This window comes from Mesoplodon bidens (assembly GCF_964165515.1).
Source record: "Mesoplodon bidens genome assembly, chromosome: 5".
Classification (NCBI taxonomy): domain Eukaryota; kingdom Metazoa; phylum Chordata; class Mammalia; order Artiodactyla; family Ziphiidae; genus Mesoplodon; species Mesoplodon bidens.
This window is the reverse complement of record NC_138161.1, coordinates 99,816,447-99,835,643: the sequence shown is the minus strand read 5'-3', so window position 1 is coordinate 99,835,643 and position 19,197 is coordinate 99,816,447. Positions and strand designations below refer to the sequence as shown.

The following is a 19,197-nucleotide window of genomic DNA, read 5'->3' as shown; positions in this document are numbered from 1 at the left end:
GCTCCCAAAATTTCAGTGTTCCCCTTCAGAGCTAGTCCCTTCTGCCTGGACCTAACATGGATATATGTTTTAATTTACTGGGTCTTTAAGTGATTCAAACCTAGGCAATTAGAATTATCAGGAGGCTGTCAGCTTTTTCTCACCTTGATCTACATCTACATCTACCTCTACCAAAATACTGTCAGAAATAAGCTCTTTTTGATTCTTTTCCCTGCCCTGTGGTTGCCACTCATGATACAGGTAATTCAGTGACATGGGAATAGTCATAAGACTAGATCATACTGAGAACTGCAGTTAAGTATGTATTAGGGTTTTTTTTTTCCTTGCAGGTGGTTAGTTGATTGTGCCTTGACTGTGTTTTTTGTGCCTTCAGAATAATACAAATACGTGATACAAGAGGTAGATATATTTGGGAGGGTGGAGGGAGATAGATATTTGAAAGTGGTTAATACTTAAAAAAAAAAAAGTCCAGCACTTGTGTGGCTGGACTCTCTTGACAAAGCCACTGCAGAGAATAGCTCCTGCTAATTCTTCTTGGCTGCTGAGAGCAATACAAAAGCAAGGTCAGAACCTTGAAGGCTTGAAGCTCAGGTGTTTGAGGGATTGATATCATCACCTTAGGTGTTCAGGAGAAAACAAATTGGGTTTTCCTCTTAAGAAGCATGGAGAATAGCTTCCCAAGATTTATTTATATTTTACTTGTTTAAAGTTAACCAGGTGAATTTTGTTTGGTCAAGAAAGCTAGTCCTCAAGAATGTGCCCCCTGACCCTAGCCCTAAGCCCTCCCTCACCCCAGCCTGGCTGCTAGAAGGCCAAGATCCAGAGCCACGTGAAAAGAAATGGTCTAATTGTAATCAGAGCCTTATTTTGTAGAACCCACAATATCTAGTTTTGAAGAAGGCAGATTTTTTTTTTGTAAATTTAAAAAATCTTATTGGCTTTATTCAGCGATTCATGAATTGGGCAACATCCAATCTAGCAACTAGAAGGAACTCTGAGGAGCTGTACAAAATGAAAGACTTTTATAGGTAGAAGGGAGCAGGAACGAGGAAGTTATTCTAGGCAGAAAATCGCATTGGTTATTACAAGGTTACTTTCCTTTAGGGGATGGTAGGGGTCTATCAGGCAGGTTACCTAACTAGTGCTGATCAGGTGATTCCTGATTGACTTGTTTAATATTCCATTTCTGGGAGAGCGGAAACTATAGTTAAGTCTCAGTTTGGTGACGTGGGGCTTAGCGTAAGTGACTCCATTTGGGGCCTGTTGTCTTTTTTTTAATAGCCCACAGGAAGCAGACCAGAACTCATCCTAGATGGATCAATTTCCTCCTAAAAGAAAAATGCAACATTTTATATAGGATTTAACCAAGACCTAGAGTCTCATAATATAATATTCAAAATGCCCAGGATACAATCCAACATTACTCTGCATACAAAGAAAGTCTAGATACTGAGATGACCCAAATGTTGGAATTATCAGAAAAAGACCTTAGAAATGAAAAGGTAGAAAGTCTCAGGAGAGAAATAGAAGATACAGAAAATAACCAAATAAAAAAATTTTAAGCTAAGAAAATATATTAATCAAAATTTGAAAATATATTGGATGAACTTAGTAGCAGAATACAGGTGACAAAGGAAAGTCTGTGAACTTGAAGATAGATCAGTTGAAATTATCTGTGATAAGCAGAATGTCCACCCCTAAGGCCGACGTTTCGAGCATAAATTTTTCCTCCTATTTGTTTCTCTGCCCTTTTTAGTGAATGGCTTTGGTGGTATTTTGGACGAAGGAATAGGAATTTATAGTACAGATTTGTTCACACACCACCCCAACCCCCTTATTTCTCGAGAGCTCTCTTCTTTTCACTTACTAGTGAGAACCTGTTTTAGCAGGTGGCTTTTCACGCTATAGATCCTTCCTCTATCCAGGAAGCTTCAGAGTTAATAATAGAAGCAACATCACCCCCAGCTCTGTTGTATGCCTCATGAGAATGAGTCGCACTCTAGCTAATTCCTCTTGGCAGTCTCCTCCCCCCCCCCCACCACCGCCTCCACTTCTGGGAGGATGATAACTTTAGAAAAGGCAGTGAGAAGCCACCTTCTAACTTTTCTAAGACAGTCACCAGTATAGTGTTGCCAGGTTTAGCAAATGAAAACACAGGCCACCCATTTAATAACTGCATGAGATGTACTTATACTAAAAGTCTATTCATTATTTATCTGGAATCAAAATTTAACTAGGCATCCTGTATTTTATCTGGCAGCCCTATGAGTAGTCAGTCTCCTCTTCTGCTCAAAAGATACATTCTGATTTGATTGCTTCAGTGAGCGAGAGTAGTGTTTTGATGTAAAGTTGAGGTTTATGGTTTATGTATCTCCAAGATTCTGTTGTCCTGGCAGGTGCAAATCCAAGTAGATATAAATTGAGGTGTGTGGGGCGCTTGTGTGCCTCAGCATGTCCAGGCAGAGTGACCTGAAGCTGAAATCCTCCTGGGAGGAGTGCAGGGCTGCAGGGAGCCTGTGGGAAGGGAAAGTGTGGACGAGCTGTGCAAGCCAGAGGCACTAGCGTAGTTTTTACAGTGCATGAGGCCTACAAGACCCATTTAGTAACTCTTTAGGAGAGAGAAGTGATAGGAATTCCGTCAGCATATGGTTTCACTCTGTGAAGGTGGGCAGAATATTTGGCATGTTATTCTCAGCCCAGTCTCTCAGGAAGGCTCTGAACAAATGAAACCAATGGCTCTTTTCAGAAAACTGAACTTTAAAAAAAAAACTACTTTTTTTTAAAGGTTGACCAAGAGTGAAGATTATCTAGGAGATTTAGAAACATGACATTTCTGGGAAGATCAGGGATTGGGAATGGATAGGAGACCTGGCAATTTAGGGATGCAAAGAGCAAGCTTAGGAGTTTAGGATTTAGGAGAAAGAGCTTGCTCTTAGGCGAGGGGATTATATGGTACATTTAATAGCACCTGCAAAATTTAAAATAGTTAGGGGTTCTCGGTAACTAAGCAAGTTGTCCTTCCATTAAAAATCATCTTTTCTCTAAAGACTTTCTAATGTTTAAAAAAATTTTTAATCGTACTGGGAATCCAACCGGGATAGCGCCCTATAGGGAAGATCACTGGGTTAAGGGAGGTGTCAGAAGTGGGTTCAAAGTCATGGGCACATGTTGGTCCTGGGCAGAGGTTTATTATGGTCACTGTTTCAGATCTAATTTCAGAGACACTTAGCTTTTCAAGCATTCCATTTCTCTTCCCCTGATATAACTCAGTGGGACTTGGGGAATGAGTGGGAGGGAAGAGTCTTTCTTTCTTCCCAAGGATGTTTCTGAGGGAGATACCCTTCCCTTCCACGCAAGCCCTTTCTTTGAATTCTCACAAGTTCCGAGGCAGGACTTGGAAGATATGAGAACTTGTTGGCGAGAAGATGTACTCCGCCGTCAGTAAAACCTTAGGTACTCCTTTCTAACCGGAGCGAGCTAGGCCTGGTCACAATCTCAGCTGTGCCTCTCCTCCCGACATGTGCGTGAGGGAAGTGCCTAGGCTTGGGGGTTCTGCAGGAGTGGTCTGGAAGGCAAACAGAGTGATGAGGGTCTGGGCAGGAGAGCAGCGTGCCCGCCCTTTGGTTCTGCTGCTTGCATTTTACTACCTGCTACTCAGCAACTCATGAGTGAGAACAGGGGCTGCAGACCAGTCAGTTAAATAGCCCTTGGTCCACATTAGACTGGTGGAAAAGGAAAGAGTCGTTTAGCATGTAACTGGTAGCGTCGAGTGTTGGGCCAGTTAAGTAGGCCCCTGTCCATCCTGAGGGTGTCCCCACACTCCCCTGACCTCTCCGTGGGCCTGAGGCTGGGCTACACTAATGAGCTACCTTTTGCCCTTCAGCTTCCTTCCACTGTATAGCCTGATGTGTTTTGCTTCGTGAGTGTACGCCCTAGGCTTGTCTCCCTGGTCTTGATCCAGTGTCTCATCTTTGCACCTCTCTCACAACTCCTATCAGAGTTTGTTTCTAATGGAAGAGGTTCACATGATAAAGAAAAAACCAGCCAGCCCTCACATCACGATAGAGATGAAAAATGCCACCTTGGCATGGGACTCCTCCCACTCCAGTCTCCAGAACTCACCCAAGCTGACCCCCAAAACGAAAAAAGACAAGAGGGCTGCCAGGGGCAAGAAAGAGAAGGTGAGGCAGCTGCAGCCCACTGAGCATCAGGCAGTGCTGGCAGAGCAGAAGGGCCACCTCCTCCTGGACAGTGACGAGCGGCCCAGTCCTGAGGAGGAAGAGGGCAAGCACACCCACCTGGGGAACCTCCGCCTGCAGAGGACGCTGTACAGCATCGACTTGGAAATTGAAGAGGTAACCATCTACCAGGTGTCTGTTCTGGCAGGGGTAGGCAGCTGCCAGTCCTTTTAGCAAAAGGCTTTCTCTCTGGGAGTGGTTTTGAACTAAAGAGCAAATCTGGCCAGTTCCACCTCTAGAAGGGATATTTAGGCATTTAACAATAGAAATGAATAACAACTGCTCTCATGAGATACTCATTTTATAAGCAAGGAAATGAAGCATTCGAGCGGGTTTTCCACAATTTTGCCCTGAATAGATTTGATTTAGTTGTATGTGAGCTGTAATAATTATTTCTAGTTATTGTAACTCTGTGTGAGCTTCTTATTAGCACTGGGCTGTGCATAGCACGGAACCTGACATATAATAGGTACTCTCAGTGATGCTGTGCTCAGCAATTCTATTGTAACTTTATTTTTTAATGTAAGTAAAGGATCGTTATGGTATATGATGTCACAGCCCAGGTAACACAGGACTAGAGTCTCCCATAGGTCCTCCTATAGAGAGTGGCTGCCATAGACACTTCAGGTTCAAGGCTTTTAAAATACAGAATATGACTGGGAGCCAGTGCCATGTTGAGGGCTGCAGCATCCAGAGGGTCCCAGGTGTATATATATCTACTCATTCCATTTTTGAGTGCCAGCTCCCTGCCAGGCACTGTTATAGAGTTGTCGATAGAGCAGCGAAAAACCAAATAGGCCAAAATCCCTGCCCTCCTGGAGTTTACCTTCTTCTGAGCAAAGATAGATAGTAAACAAGTAAAAGGGCTACGAAGAAAGGGGATAGAGTGCTTGCTGGGCGGGGAGCAGGTGTGGTCAGTTTAAATAGGCCTCTTAAGGGAAGGCCTCACTTAAACTAATATCCCACGTGCCATGCGGCCCAGCCAAAAAAAGAAAAAAAAAAGTAATAACAGGCATAATGCATTTGTTACAAATTGAAGGCTTCTGGCAACCCTGCATCAAGCAAGCCTGTTGGCATTTTTCTGTCAGCATTTGCTTACTTCATGTCTCCGTCACGTTTTGGTAATTCTCAAAATATTTCAAACCCTCCACCAGCAAAAAGATGATGACTCATTAAAGACTCAGATGATGGTTAGCATTTTTTAGTAATAAAGTGTTTTTAAATTGGTATTTACATTGTTTTTCTTAGACATAATGTAATTGCACATTTAGTAGACTAAAGTGTAGCGTAAACATGACTTATGTATACAACGGGAAACCAAAACATGCGTGTGACTCGCTTCATTGCGACGTTTGCTTTACTGTGGTGGTCTGGAAGCAGACCCACAATATGTCCAAGGTATGCCTGTATTTGAGCAAAGACTTGAAGGAGCGAGCCATATGGATATGTGGAGGAAGGAGAGCATTCAGGCAGAGGGAACAGAAGCATGAAGGCCCCGAGTGTGCAGTGTGCCTGTCACAAGAGCAGAGTGAGCATGGGAGAGAGGGGAGGGTGCTGAGGGCAGAGAGGCTTGGGGTGCCAGAGCCTCCTGGAATGATTTCTGCTTTACTCTGAATGGATAGAGAAGCCGTTAGAGGGTTTGGAGGAGAAGAGTGATGTGATCTGACTTACGTATGAATTCTAGCTTCTGGATTCAGAAGAGTGTGTAGGGAAACAAGGAGGGAAGTGAGAAGAACGAAGGAAAAACCTAAGAGTTTTCTGGACCAAGGGTGGTAGTAATGGAGGTGGTAAGGAATGTTCATCTACTTAATTGGAAGTGGGCTTAGGGGGTTCTAATGTGGTGTGAGGCCTGTTACACAGATCCAGAGCTGGACTAAAGGGAAAACAAAAAGCTCCCAGCTCTTGGAAGCTAGAGACAAGAGCGGGGGAAGATGGTCCTCTATGAGACCACCTGAAACAACTAGCATGGTTCATCATTGGAGGGCACACAAGTCAGTTTTCTTAACCACAATTAACTTTTTTAAAAAATTAATTAATTAATTTTTGGCTGTGTTGGGTCTTCACTGCTGCACAAGAGCTTTCTCTAGTTGTGGCGAGCGGGGGCTACTCCTCTTCGTTGCGGTGCACGGGCCTCATTATGGTGGCTTCTCTTGTTGCAGAGCATGGGCTCTAGGCTCACGGGCTTCAGTAGTTGCGGCACACGGGCTCAGTAGTTGTGGCTCGCGGGTTCTAGAGCGCAGGCTCAGTAGTTGTGGCGCACAGGCTTAGTTGCTCCGCAGCATGTGGGATCTTCCTGGACCAGGGCTCGAACCCCTGTCCCCTGCATTGGCAGGCAGATTCTTAACCACTGGGCCACCGGGGAAGTCCAGACTTCAATTAACTTTTAACAGCAGGCTCCTTATTTAATAACGATTATCTTGATTGAGGCAACTATATCACATTGCTAATCAGCTCTATTAGAGGATTATTCCTTGTAATCAGCTGAAATTTACTCTTCTCCTTTCTATCTATTGATCCTCCTTGTGCCCTTTACAGTCCACGTTCACATGACAGACCTTTAGCTATTTGAAGAGATACCACAATTCCCCCAGCCCCCCTCTTTAGAGAAGAGGTGGGAAGTTAATATTTGCCTGATGTCTTCTGTGCCCCAGGCACTTACTTTATTGTTGACATATTTAGTCACCATTTAGTCATCGGAACAGCGTTTTCTCTGTGTTAACCTGACCGACCTGAGCAGAGTCTGAGCCTGTGACTTGGTCTCCTCATCATGACTGGGCTGTAATCTTTCAACCCCCTGAACCATGTCAAAAACTTTGTCCAATATACTTTTATTAAGTACCAGACACTGTGTTTGGTCCTGCAAGGATGGCTCCTTCCAAGTTGCTCAAAGCTCAGTTAGAAAGACAGTATTCGTTTAAGTAATAAGACCAAGTCCACACAGTTGGCAAGTGCTGGTGGAGCTGGGATTCAAATCAAGACCTGTCTGCCTCCAGAATCCACGCTCTTTCCACACCTCCACTCTCCATGCCTCTCCTCACTGCCAGTCTTGAGGCAACAGAGTGTTGCTGAACAAGTGGCCCTGTTAAAATCACCTGTCTGTTCTTGAAAACGTTTAACACTGCCCATGGAGAACTCATCATTTTGCCTGAGGATATTCAGTTAATCACAGGCTTGGTTTTCCACTTTCATGTGGGATTTATGGTAAAAATACGCCCTCAGATTCTTGGAGGTGTTTTGTAGAAAAATGGAAACAACAGTGCACAGTGCACATAATTTTTATGAAAATGATTTATAGACCCTGGAGAAAAAAATCATATAAAATAAAATGAAAATCAAGTAATTTTCAAGAGTCCTGTCCTCTCTTCCAAAAACAACAATAAAAATAAACAAGTTATCAAAAAGCATGGGTTACCAACAAAGTAGGAAAGGGGGTAGGCCTTTCTAAGAGTGATGTGGGATACCTTAATGTCTGTCACATATTTAATTTTTCCAAAAGGCTTACACATCTGTTACCTCAGTGCATCCCCACAGAAACCCTATGACGTGGGTGGCTGATGAGGGAGAAAAGAGGTAAGTGACTTGCTGGGTCCTCAGGATGACATTCCCATAGTGATGGACTGTCGTTAACATTTTTTTCTTCAAAGAAATCCGAAGTCCTAGAGATGAATGGTCAGTAGTGCTTTAATGACCTTCCTCTCTCGTGTGCTTTGTCCAGGGTAAACTGGTTGGAATCTGTGGCAGTGTGGGAAGTGGAAAAACCTCTCTCATTTCATCCATTTTAGGCCAGGTAAGATTTTGTTATTGTCCTTGGCATTTTCTGCTTCTTTCTCTGGATTCTGCTTAGCCAGAGTCTCAGGAAAAATGAACTTATTTCCTGAAGAGAGTCAGGAAAGGTGGAAACAAAATGACCCTAGGTCTGTATCATACCCTGCCCCCTGCCTTTCCTACCCCTTAACAACAGCACTGTATCTGGAAGGGGGCTGAATGACTGAGTGATACCCAGCTGGAGTCATTTGTTTCTCTTGCCTTCTTTTATTCAGCATGTATTTACTGAGTGCCATAGGTATGCCGGACAGTGTGTTGGGAAATGTCAGAGGTAAGGGATGGACAAACTGCAGACTGCCAACAAATGGACCAGCCTCACCAGCCTCCCTGTTAGAGAGAGAGCCTTCAAGATTTGATCTAGAAGTAAAGACCCACTCTGTTTTCAGCCTAACCATTGAAAGAATTATGCCCTCAAGGAGTCCATGGTCTGGGACTTCCCTGGAGGTCCAGTGGTTAAGACTCCATGCTCCCACTGCAGGGGGCGTGGGTTTGATCCCTGGTCGCAGAATTAAGATCCCGCATGCCACACAGCGCTGCCCAAAAAAAAAAAAAAGGAGTGTCCATGGTCTGATTGGGGCGCTAGGCCTTCTAGACACACAAGCACAGCACAGGGCAGTGAGTGAATAGTGCTCAGAGGGCCCGGAAGAGGGCTGTCAGCATTTGGATTAAACTAGCTTGACTTGTTGGTTGAGATGAGGATAAACTTAAGGTTATTCCTCCTGATGGATGAAGTCCTCTGAGTCATTTTTCCATATTGAGGAAATTAGACAAATGGGAGAAGGGGCTGGGGAAGATTGTTTTGTAGCATCCAGTCTGTGGAATATTTGGTCCTGTTCAGCGTCACTGTCACAGTTGGTGGAGTTGTGGCTCTCCTCTGGAGCAGTGGTGCCTGGGGTGGTCTGAGGAAGCCTATATTCAAATCATCTGGAGGTGCAGCTTCCCACCCACACCGGCTTCTGCTTTATGAGGCTGTACAGTGGTTGGGCTCAGCCAGTGGTCTTCGTAAAAAGCCAAAGACCTCCTATGTAATTTCTGATCATCAGCCAGATTTCAGGGCTAGTGATGAGAGACACAGGTGGAGTGAAGGGGAAGGAGGGTTAGTGGGCAGCAGTTAAATTGAAAAATGAGTGGGTCTTTGCTTCTGGATCAAATCCTGACAGCCTTCTCTCTGACAGAGAGTCTGGGAATACCCGTCAGCCCTGCTTCTTTAGAGTGTAACTCTTTGTTGGCGGTCTGCAATGTGGGGTGTTTGTACTGTAGCAGCCGAGGGAGCTGGATTTCCACAGTTAGACCCTCAGGGGGTTTCTGAACACTTGAGTGCATTATCAGTGTACTTAACCTGTTTGGGGGCAGCTGTGGTACTGTGTTATGGCCTGTGTGTGTACACTGTACATTGCCATGTTTGAGAGGGCAAACTTGTATGTTCAGATTGGTTAATGAAACCGTTTCATGCTATAGCATTCCTAACCCAAGACAAACGTTTACTGTTAGTTCCACAAGGAACACTGAAAGAGCATAAAATGGGTAAATAGATTCATGTCGACCACTGCAACTGAAAACACAATTCTAAGCACATGGCTCATCATCATGTAGTCTTTTCATGTTGGAGGGGAGGGTCTGTCATCATTGTGTAGATACTCAGTAATACTAGGTGATGTCTGACTGGAATTTTTTTCCCCTCTGGTCCTCATTTTACAGAAGTAGCTGACGTAGCCAACAGCCTGTATTAATTCTGTGGATGAGTTGACCTGCGCTTATCTTGAGGCAGGGACTAGCTCTAAATCTTTACAGCATACTCCCCAGGGGAATTCTGCAGGGGCCTTCTGCTTGTGCTTCCTTCAATTAGAACAGTTTTCAGTTAGGAAAAAAGGATAATAAAGTAGCTTATGGGTTGCTGAATGAAGTATTTGTTCATTCAAATCATGGGTTATGCTGGGCTCCCATCACACGTAAGCAAGGAGAACTTTGATTTTCTTGACCGCTGTAGCTACTGCTGTAGCTTTGCTCTCTGTGGAACAAAGGTGAGGTCCAGATTTGGGTTCAAAAAGCATCCAGGGAAATTGCCAAGATTTTCAACTTCATTGTGGAATGTCGGGGGTTCTGCTGGCTTAGGGTGATGGTTTTGCATTGTGATGCCATTAGATGGTGTCTCTTTCCCTAGATGTCACTTCTAGAGGGCAGCATTGCAGTCAATGGAACCTTCGCTTATGTGGCGCAGCAGGCCTGGATCCTCAATGCCACTCTGAGAGACAACATCCTCTTTGGGAAGGAATTTGATGAAGAAAGGCAAGGAATGTTTGGTTTCTGTCATGCTTTCAACTTGGCTGTGTGAGACACAGGCAGCCCGAGTCAGCAGGCTCTACCCCAACCGTGTCCCTGATGCTGGGTCTCTTTGTGTCCTTCAGATACAACTCTGTGCTGAACAGCTGCTGCCTGAGGCCTGACCTGGCTATCCTTCCCAACAGTGACCTGACGGAGGTACAAGTCTTCTGTCCCTGGTGGGCCAGGGTGTTTAGCAGAGAGGATTCTGGAAGATAGGTGACAGGGCTATGCCAGAGCCACCTCCTAGGAGTGCATCTTAAATGCATGGGAGAAGAACCTACACGGGAGTTTTACTTTCTCTGGGACTTTATGTTAGGAAAGCATTTGGTCCTTAGGGCAGGAATATCAACACTACCTGTTTTAAGCATATAAATATTTCATGTCATGTGGATTTTAAACAAAATCCCACTGTTGGTTCAGAATTCATGTTTTCTACCCTATTCATTTTTATTTTATTTTATTTTTTTTTGCGGTGCATGGGCCTCTCACTGTTGTGGCCTCTCCCGTTGCGGAGCACAGGCTCTGGACACGCAGGCTCAGTGGCCATGGCTCACGGGTCTAGCCGCTCCGCAGCATGTGGGATCCTCCCGGACCGGGGCACGAACCCATGTCGCCTGCATCGGCAGGCGGACTCTCAACCACTGCGCCACCAGGGAAGCCCTCTACCCTATTCGTTTTTAAAACCAAAGTCAAGCATGTGCCTGTTGAGTTTCTTCCCCTGAACTTCATTCTGCCAACTTCCTTACTCACATATGGTCTCTAGAGAGGCCTCTCCCTCTAGAAATAAAGAGTCCTTAGCACAAACCCGCCTTTCTTTGCTTCTCTGCCCTGGGACAGTTCCCAGAGGCTTGTTTTTGGAACTGGCTGGCTAGTGCCTTCAGTGTTGACACTCACCTCCCATGACCTGCCCTGGAGGTCTCTGGGGCTGACTCTTTTATTCAGCTGACTTCAGCTTAAGCCCTCAAACCAGATTTGAATGGTTTGATTAGTACTGGTTCTCAGATCCTGTTCCCCTGATTAGCAGCAGATCGGCAGCATCACTGCAGATTCTCAGCCACACCCGAGACCTACTGAATCCAAGACTCTAAGGGTGGGGCTCCACAGTATGTTTTAACAAGCCCTGCAGGTAATTCTCATACATGTTCCTATTTGAAAACCTCTGAATTAATTGAATTTTTTTAAGGATAAGATTTTTTAAAAATACAGAGCCAGTTACTGTTTGACAATTGATTTTTTTTCATTTGTTTTTTTAGTAACATTTATTAAGTGCTTGTTATATGCCGACTGCATGTGTAGAAGCTGCTGGGGGCACTGGGAATATAAAAGAAAAGGACAATAGTCTGTGTCCTCAAAAAGCTTCCAATCGAGAGAGACATCCCGACAAATAGGCACAAAATAGGCTGATGAAAGAGTCCCCTTTCTTTTGGGTGTTAGTGGAGAGGGGGAGGGGAGGCTTCACAGAGGAGAGGACACCAGAACTGAGCAGACACAGTACAGGAGAAGGCATGACAGTGGTGGTGTGTGTTCATAATAGACACACAATTGAAAATGCTCAGATCCCAGGGTATGGAAGGGGGATTGACAGAGTTGCTGGGAAGCCAGGTGGTAAAGGGCCTGCTTTGTCTGCCATATTTGGGGGCTTAGATTATGTTCTTTAGGACTAAGCAAGGGCGGGACATGGTCAGCTTTGTGTTTTGGAAAGGTCTTTCTGCCCAGGGAGAATGGATTATAGCGGGGCATCAAGAAGGCGTGGCGAGGCTCAGATACAGGATTGGTTAGGAACCAGATGGTGGTGGGAGGGGAGGAGCCATCCGGGCTGATGCCCCCCCAGTTCTGTGGGGGCTCTGGAAGACATGGCAGCACTTCATCCAGGTGGGGAAGTGAAGAGTGAAGAAGTGAAGAGAAGAAGCTGGTTTGGGTGGAGGAGAGGTGAGGTGACTGGGGTGATCACTGAGCATTGTTCTGGACTTGAGCTGGAGGCTTCCCGTGCTTTCTGGGCTCCTGTAGATTGGCGAGCGCGGAGCCAACCTGAGTGGTGGGCAGCGCCAGAGGATCAGCCTCGCCCGGGCCTTGTATAGTGACCGAGACATCTACATCCTGGATGACCCCCTCAGTGCCTTAGATGCCCACGTGGGCAACCACATCTTCAACAGTGCTATCCAGAAGCACCTCAAGTCGAAGACGGTTCTGTTCATTACCCACCAGTTACAGGTATGGTGCTTCCTTCCCCAGGCTCCCCACCTTGGCTTGGGAAATCAGAAACAGGGAGGTGGGCTTGGTCCAGGTATCTTTGTGGGGCTCCTAGAGGTCCCTGGAATCATGAGTGTTCACTTCCTCAGCAAATAGCCCCCTGTCCCATTGTACTAATAAAGCTTGTTATATCAGATGGCCATCTGAATCAGAGATCCTTGGAGCATGTTAGCTTCTGCATGTAAATCAGTAAGTAAAAGGGCTGAGAGGAGTAGACTGAAAATGGAGTTTGGGTATGAGACAGTTTGGAAAGGGTTGTGTTAACATCTATACGCGAGTGGGAACTGTTTAGGGAAAACAAGCTCTTCTCCCTCTGTCGTTCCGTGACCAGCAGCCACTTCAGAGAGCAGCTCAAGGATGTTACCATCTGTTTTGCATATGTTGTCAAGTTTGGGGGGCTAAGCCCCCATTCTGCCGCAGAGAGACTAATTATATGTACTTCTGAGTGCAGGGAAGGGATGTGAAGTTTAATGCAGGCCTTTGTGTGGCTTCATCAGCAGATTTATGTCAAAAATTAGAGGAACTGGTTTTTGAACTACATCACGAGGCAGGACAAACTAAAGCAGGGGTTCTCAGTCTCAGCACAGTGGGGTTTGGGGGCCAGAGAGCTCCCTCTTGTGGGGGGCTTGTCCTGTGCATCCCTGGCCTCTATCCACCAGATGGCCGTAGTACCCCCTCCCCCGCAACTGTAACAACCAAAAATGTCTCCAGATATTACAAAGTATCCTCTGGGGGGCTTGTTCACCTCCAGATGAGAACCGCTGAACTAAGGTATAGGCGTTTGGGTGTATTTGCACAAATATCAGCCACACTATGTTGTCCCTGTCTTTGTCTCCAGTACCTGGCTGATTGTGATGAAGTGATCTTCATGAAAGAGGGCTGTATTACAGAAAGAGGCACCCACGAGGAACTGATGAATCTAAATGGTGATTATGCTACCATTTTTAATAACCTGTTGCTGGGAGAGACACCCCCAGTTGAGGTAAGAGTCGTGTGTGTGTGTGTGTGTGTGTGTGTGTGTGTGTGTGTGTGTGTGTGTGTGTGTGTGTGTGTGTGTGTGTGTGTGTGTGTGTGTGTGTGTGTGTGTGTGTGTGTGTGTGTGTGTGTGTGTGTGTGTGTGTGTGTGTGTGTGTGTGTGTGTGTGTGTGTGTGTGTGTGTGTGTGTGTGTGTGTGTGTGTGTGTCTTTCCAGCAAGAGAGATAGGACCGTAGTGAGTGATGGAGAAATCTCAGCTGAACTCATTGTCCGTGTCTTGTTGGCAGGGGCCCTGTTCTCTGGTGACCAGACTGCTGTGCTTTAGTCCACCTACTGGTTCTATTCTGCGAGGGCAGGGTTGTGGGCTTAGGGAACCGAGGTCTTCTGTCACTGAGAGTTTATCAGCAAGGCAATGACAAGGAGAAGGACGTGGGCTCAGTGTGTGCTGCTGTTCAGTCATAACTTAGCTTCCTAAACTCCATCAAATCCTGACTGAAACATTAGGAAGCTCCTTTCTTAATAATCAAATGAATAAGGTGGCAGAGAAGAGACATTAAATACTGCACACATTTGAAAATTATCCATGGTGTCTTGGCTGCCGACTTGGCACTCATTAACTAGTACCAGCTGTGTCCCAGTTCCTGGATTAGGCACTTTATAGCTGTCATCCTGTTCAGCCATTTTAACAGAGCTCTGTGGCCAGATACGATTATCCTCCACTTGTACAGCTGAGGAAACGGGGGCTCAGAAGGGTTAAACAGCCTGCTGGAAAGGTCAGTTCAACTCCAAAGTGCTCCTTCTCCTGCACTGCCGGGCCTCCTGAAGCAACACGGAAAGCTGGCCGCCCGCTCTGGGCTCTGAGTTAGGCAAAGACAAGGGCGTACCTAGAGCTGGCTCTCGTATTGACCTTTTTAAACTCTGGTCGCCTTGGGTCCTAGGAGTTCACTCAGGCTGGGCTAAAAGCTGCTTCTTAGCTACTAGGTCATTTTGATGTTGAGTAGGATGAAAGCAAAAAGTTATTGGGACCTTTTCTGGGACTCTTATTTCAGTGTTTGGGTATCATCCTGTTTGATTTCAGGTTCAGTTCAACTCATTGTTCATGATGTGTTTTAGGCCTTTTGATATAACTCTGACATTGCGAGTGTCATCAGTAACTGCTATAGGGACACCTGATCCAGATTTGGATTTTATGATCTCTCCCTGTGACTCTCACGGTGCTTTGGGCTCTTCAGATTATTTCCTCCTCACTGTACACATGGAGGGGAAAATGAGAGGGAGAGAAGCTAAAACATGAAATGTCCAAGGAGCAAAGGAATATCGAGAGGGAGCATGTTGAGTGAAGGAGTGTGCTTTCAGTATATCACTTCACTTTCCTGAGCCTCAGTTTCCTCATCTTAAAAATGGGGGTGGCACCTGCCTCTTTGAGTTGGTGCATTTGAAATAATATGTAATGTTCTTATCCCAGTCAGTGGTCAACAAATAGTAATTTTCTCTTTAGAGAGTGTATTTATTCATGCACTGTGGTAAATATAAAATTTAGAGTCCTATCTTATGTTCCAGATGTGGCTCTAAATTTTATATTATTTTCTGATTTTTTTTTTCACTGTCAATTTAAAAAATCTAGTTGGAGAGCAAACTGGGGTCATGAGGCTGACAGTGACATAGAATTAAATGTAATAAACTATGTATAGAGAATTTCCTGTATAAAGATATAAGAGGAACTTGGAAAGGAGAACATTAAGTAGTTTCTATTATCTCAGGTTCAATTTGATGAATGTTTCATAAGTCCCAGCGTGCCTCATTATGGGCAGTTCTGGGTGCTGGGCCCTGTGTAGGTTATAACCATGAGTGAGATGTCATCTCTGTCCTTGAGGGACTCGCAGTCTTCTAGGGAAGACCAATACTCTTATGCTTGTACATATGTAACAACATATGTACATATGTAACAATACCAGGTCACATATGTAGCAACATGCTGTGAAACTACTAACAAGTGCCTGGCAGAACAGGGGAGGGTGAACTTTATTCTAGAGGAGTGTTAAGTTGCCTCAGGGAGAATTAAGATTTGAATCCATCTGAATGGGGACTACTGTGGTTGAGTTGGGAGAGGAGAGGAGCATCCCAAGTGAAGAACCAGCGTGGATAAAAGTCTAGAAGTGGGAAATGGCAGTGTGATGTGAGGCATGGATAGGCTAGGGCCAGGATGTGGAGGTGCTGCAAAAGCAGGCTGAGAAGTGGAAGTTTATCCCATGGTAGATCTATGATTTGATTTAGTGATGTGGGGATCAGAGATGGAAAGAATGGAAGTGACCCCAGCTCAAATACTCTGGACAAGTTGGAATGGATGAGAACAGCATAAAGGCTACTGTGTTTGGAGTTTAGGTCTTTAGTTACTTTGGGGAGAGCAGTGTCAGTGGAATGGTAGGAACCCAGCTCAAAGATTTAAGGAGTTGGGGAAGTTACAGAAGTTAACTTTTAAGAAGCTGGATGTGTCTCTTTTCAATAAGAGCAGCAGTTCGATGGATGATTTGCTAACATGTCCTTTGGACATTTGTCTGAATGGCCATATCATGATGATGGAGACACTTCTTTTTTTTTTTTTTTTAAGATTAATTCTAAAAAGGAAACCAGTGGCTCACAGAAGAAAACACAAGACAAGTGTCCTAAAACAGGATCAGTAAAGAAGGAGAAAGCAGTGAAGCCAGAGGGAGGTAATGAACTTTTTTGAGATTTGTCATTAAAGTTTTTTTTGGTTTTTATTTTCCACTGAAGCATTTTATTTGCACATATGTATTACATCCCTAGAAAAAGGATCCCATGGTTTTCCCTCCAGTGTGTTTTCACACACTTGCTTTTTCATGGTCCATGATGCTAGATGAGGTTGTCAGTACAATGAAACCAAACTGACAGGATGGGACCTGCCATTTTTCTACATCTTTGTGTTGCCCATCAAATCTAGGGCTGATCTCTCCACACTTGTTTAAGTTCACAGCAATTTTCCCAGCCCTATGGTCATCAGTTAAATTTGCCAATATAACCATGCTTCACCATCACAGTTAGAAACCAGATGATGACTTTGGAGCATGGCCTGATAAGAACCTGACGTTTGCCTCTCTTTTTCACATTGATGATGCTCTTGAGAGCATCAGCCAGCCAGGACGTTCATGAGCACCATTTTGGCAGCACAGAAAGATGGTGGAAAGTGTGTCATTAAAGTTTATCAGAAATTATGCCATGTGGGGCTTCCCTGGTGGCGCAGTGGTTGAGAGTCCGCCTGCTGATGCAGGGGACACGGGTTTGTGCCCCAGTCTGGTAAGATCCCACATGCCGCGGAGCGGCTGGGCCCGTGAGCCATGGCCGCTGAGCCTGCGCGTCCGGAGCCTGTGCTCCGCAACGGGAGAGGCCACAACAGAGAGAGGCCTGCGTACCGCAAAAAAAAAAAAAAAAAAGAAATTACGCCATGTGGTAATTCATTGCTGTTTGATAGCATTGTGTGTTGTAGAGCGCCTGGCCTTATATTTCTAGAATACCAGATTTTTGTATGATTGTTGGGAGACCATGAGGCACCTTGTGTTTTCTTAAGCTGACCAAGGCAACAAGAATGTCCTTTAATCTCTTTTCCTATGCAGGGTGGGGTGAGGTGTAGGTAGTCATAGCTGAGTCATCTTGACTAAGCAAAAATTGAATCGTGGGTTCATCTCTGCTCTTTAAAAGTCATGCCAACCAATGCAGAGGCCTGCCAGCTTTAAGAATGCCTACATTCTCAGAACCTCCCCTGTTACAATGATACACTCCTCTGCTTGTTCCAAGCAGACTGCAGCAGGGCTGTGGTGAAGAGTTACAGCCAAGGTTTTTCCTACTTGATTTTCCTATCCAGAGTCCTTGGTCGTGTTTTTTAAACCCTTTATCTTATCAACTGAAACAAATCTTGGGAGTTAGAAAAGCTATATGCAATACCTTAGGCATTTTCACTTTTGTAAACTTTAAGCTACATATCAGTTTGCAAAGAATAAGAATAAGAATAAATAAAAATGCAGTCCTATTTTAAAGTTCTTTCTGTTGTGTCACCTCCTCACCTGACGTGTTGAATCCAGGACCTTTCCTGCGTTTGCCACTGCATTTTTCATTTCCTTGTTCTTAAAGCATTTGGCGATAGGAGGTGACCATCCTGATTTACCACTCCCTGCCTCTTGTCTTTCTTTCAATTAGCCACATATGAGCTTTTGAAGCCCGGTGTGATTTGAGATGCCTTACTCTCACACACACAAAGCAAACACAGCACAGAAACCTGAGACATCTGTCAGTTCCTGCCATAGACAGTATAAAAAAAATAGAATGTCTTTAGGGGACATTTGTCCTTATTTACATAGCCACTAACCTGGAGACTCACATCGCAAAGTGCTCAAGGCATGTGTTGCTTGTTCCAAGGTAATTACACATCATGTATGATAAAGGGGAGGCTGCTTCCTGTGGGGATGTTTCTCTGTATTCTCCTGTCAGCATCAATCACCTGACCAGCCCAGGGAGCCCCTAGGAAATATCCTGGAATCTTTTCTCTCCTCCCACAGCCAGTCACTCCATCCTACTGAATTTACCTCCTGAAACTCCGTCCCCATTGCCATGACCCTGGTTCTGGTCTTTATCATCTCCTACCCAGACTGTTACAGCTGCCTCCTTTTAAATCTGTCCTCCACACGAACAGCAGAGAGATCTAGTTAAAAACCAGCCAACTCACTTTCCTGCTTGAGGCCTTTCAGTAGCCTCCCATTGTCAAAGCCGCATTTTCTAATCTTTTTCCTGATTTGGCACACACAGAAAAATGCCACTATTTCTTTGAGCCCCTGGGATGCATGGTAGAGGCTGCCTGAGGTGGCTGGTCTGGCCATCCCAGGCCCACCTAGTGCACAGCAGGGCCTGGGAGTCAAATCTCTACACCCCTGTAGCCCATTCTCTTGAAAAGTTCTTGTCTGAAGGATAAAGTCCAAATGCCTTTATCCTCTGACCACAGCCTCCTTAATCAGCCTTATCTCCTGCCACTCCTTAGGCGCACAGAATGTTCCAGCCACACTGAATTGGATATCTGTGTATATTTGCTATTTCCCCACACCTGTGCCCATCATTTCCCCATCTGGCCGACTCTGGCTTACCTTTCAAGACATGGTATGGGAAATTCCCTGGCGCTTCCACTTCTGAGGCCCTGGGTTCAATTCTTGGTCAGGGAACAAAGATCCCACAAGCCACGTGGCACGGCCAAAAAAAAAAAATACACGATATGGACTGCATAGAAAGTCTTCCCGGAAAACTCCCTGCTAAGCCCCTCACAGCTCCCGCAAGTAGGTTATGTGCATTTCTTGGATGTTCCCATGCTGCCCTGCAGATAGCTCTAGCGTTGGAGTTCACACATTTTATTATAATTATGTATTTATTTACCACTTTGTCCTACTAGACTGTGGAAGGATGATCTGAGCCAGATCTCCAGGGCAGGGACCTGGTCTTAATCTTCGTTACCGCTCCAGGGCCTCATCCTGGGCCTGGTTCATAGTTGGTGCTTAGTAAATGTTACATGGATAAATGAATGCTCCTGATG

At 45.2% G+C, this 19,197-nt stretch overlaps 1 protein-coding gene and 1 pseudogene across 7 annotated transcripts in view; one reads left to right on the top strand and one right to left on the bottom strand.

The window, feature by feature from the left end:
* ABCC5 (ATP binding cassette subfamily C member 5) overlaps positions 1 to 19,197 on the top strand; it is a 108,088-nt gene that overhangs the window by 53,938 nt on the left and 34,953 nt on the right. For all 6 annotated transcript variants that reach the window (XM_081234780.1, XM_081234782.1, XM_081234777.1 and 3 more), the window contains 7 exons: positions 3,999 to 4,355; positions 7,954 to 8,025; positions 10,225 to 10,349; positions 10,469 to 10,541; positions 12,393 to 12,596; positions 13,474 to 13,617; positions 16,219 to 16,321. In XM_081234780.1, the coding sequence (XP_081090906.1) occupies positions 3,999 to 4,355; positions 7,954 to 8,025; positions 10,225 to 10,349; positions 10,469 to 10,541; positions 12,393 to 12,596; positions 13,474 to 13,617; positions 16,219 to 16,321 (1,078 nt within the window). The remainder of the gene's footprint in view (positions 1 to 3,998; positions 4,356 to 7,953; positions 8,026 to 10,224; positions 10,350 to 10,468; positions 10,542 to 12,392; positions 12,597 to 13,473; positions 13,618 to 16,218; positions 16,322 to 19,197) is intronic.
* LOC308617520 (small ribosomal subunit protein uS8-like) lies at positions 16,334 to 19,150 on the bottom strand (annotated as a pseudogene). The gene is made up of 3 exons: positions 19,119 to 19,150; positions 18,346 to 18,407; positions 16,334 to 16,774 (listed from the first exon to the last, which is right to left on the bottom strand). The product of its transcript is annotated as a small ribosomal subunit protein uS8-like (transcript).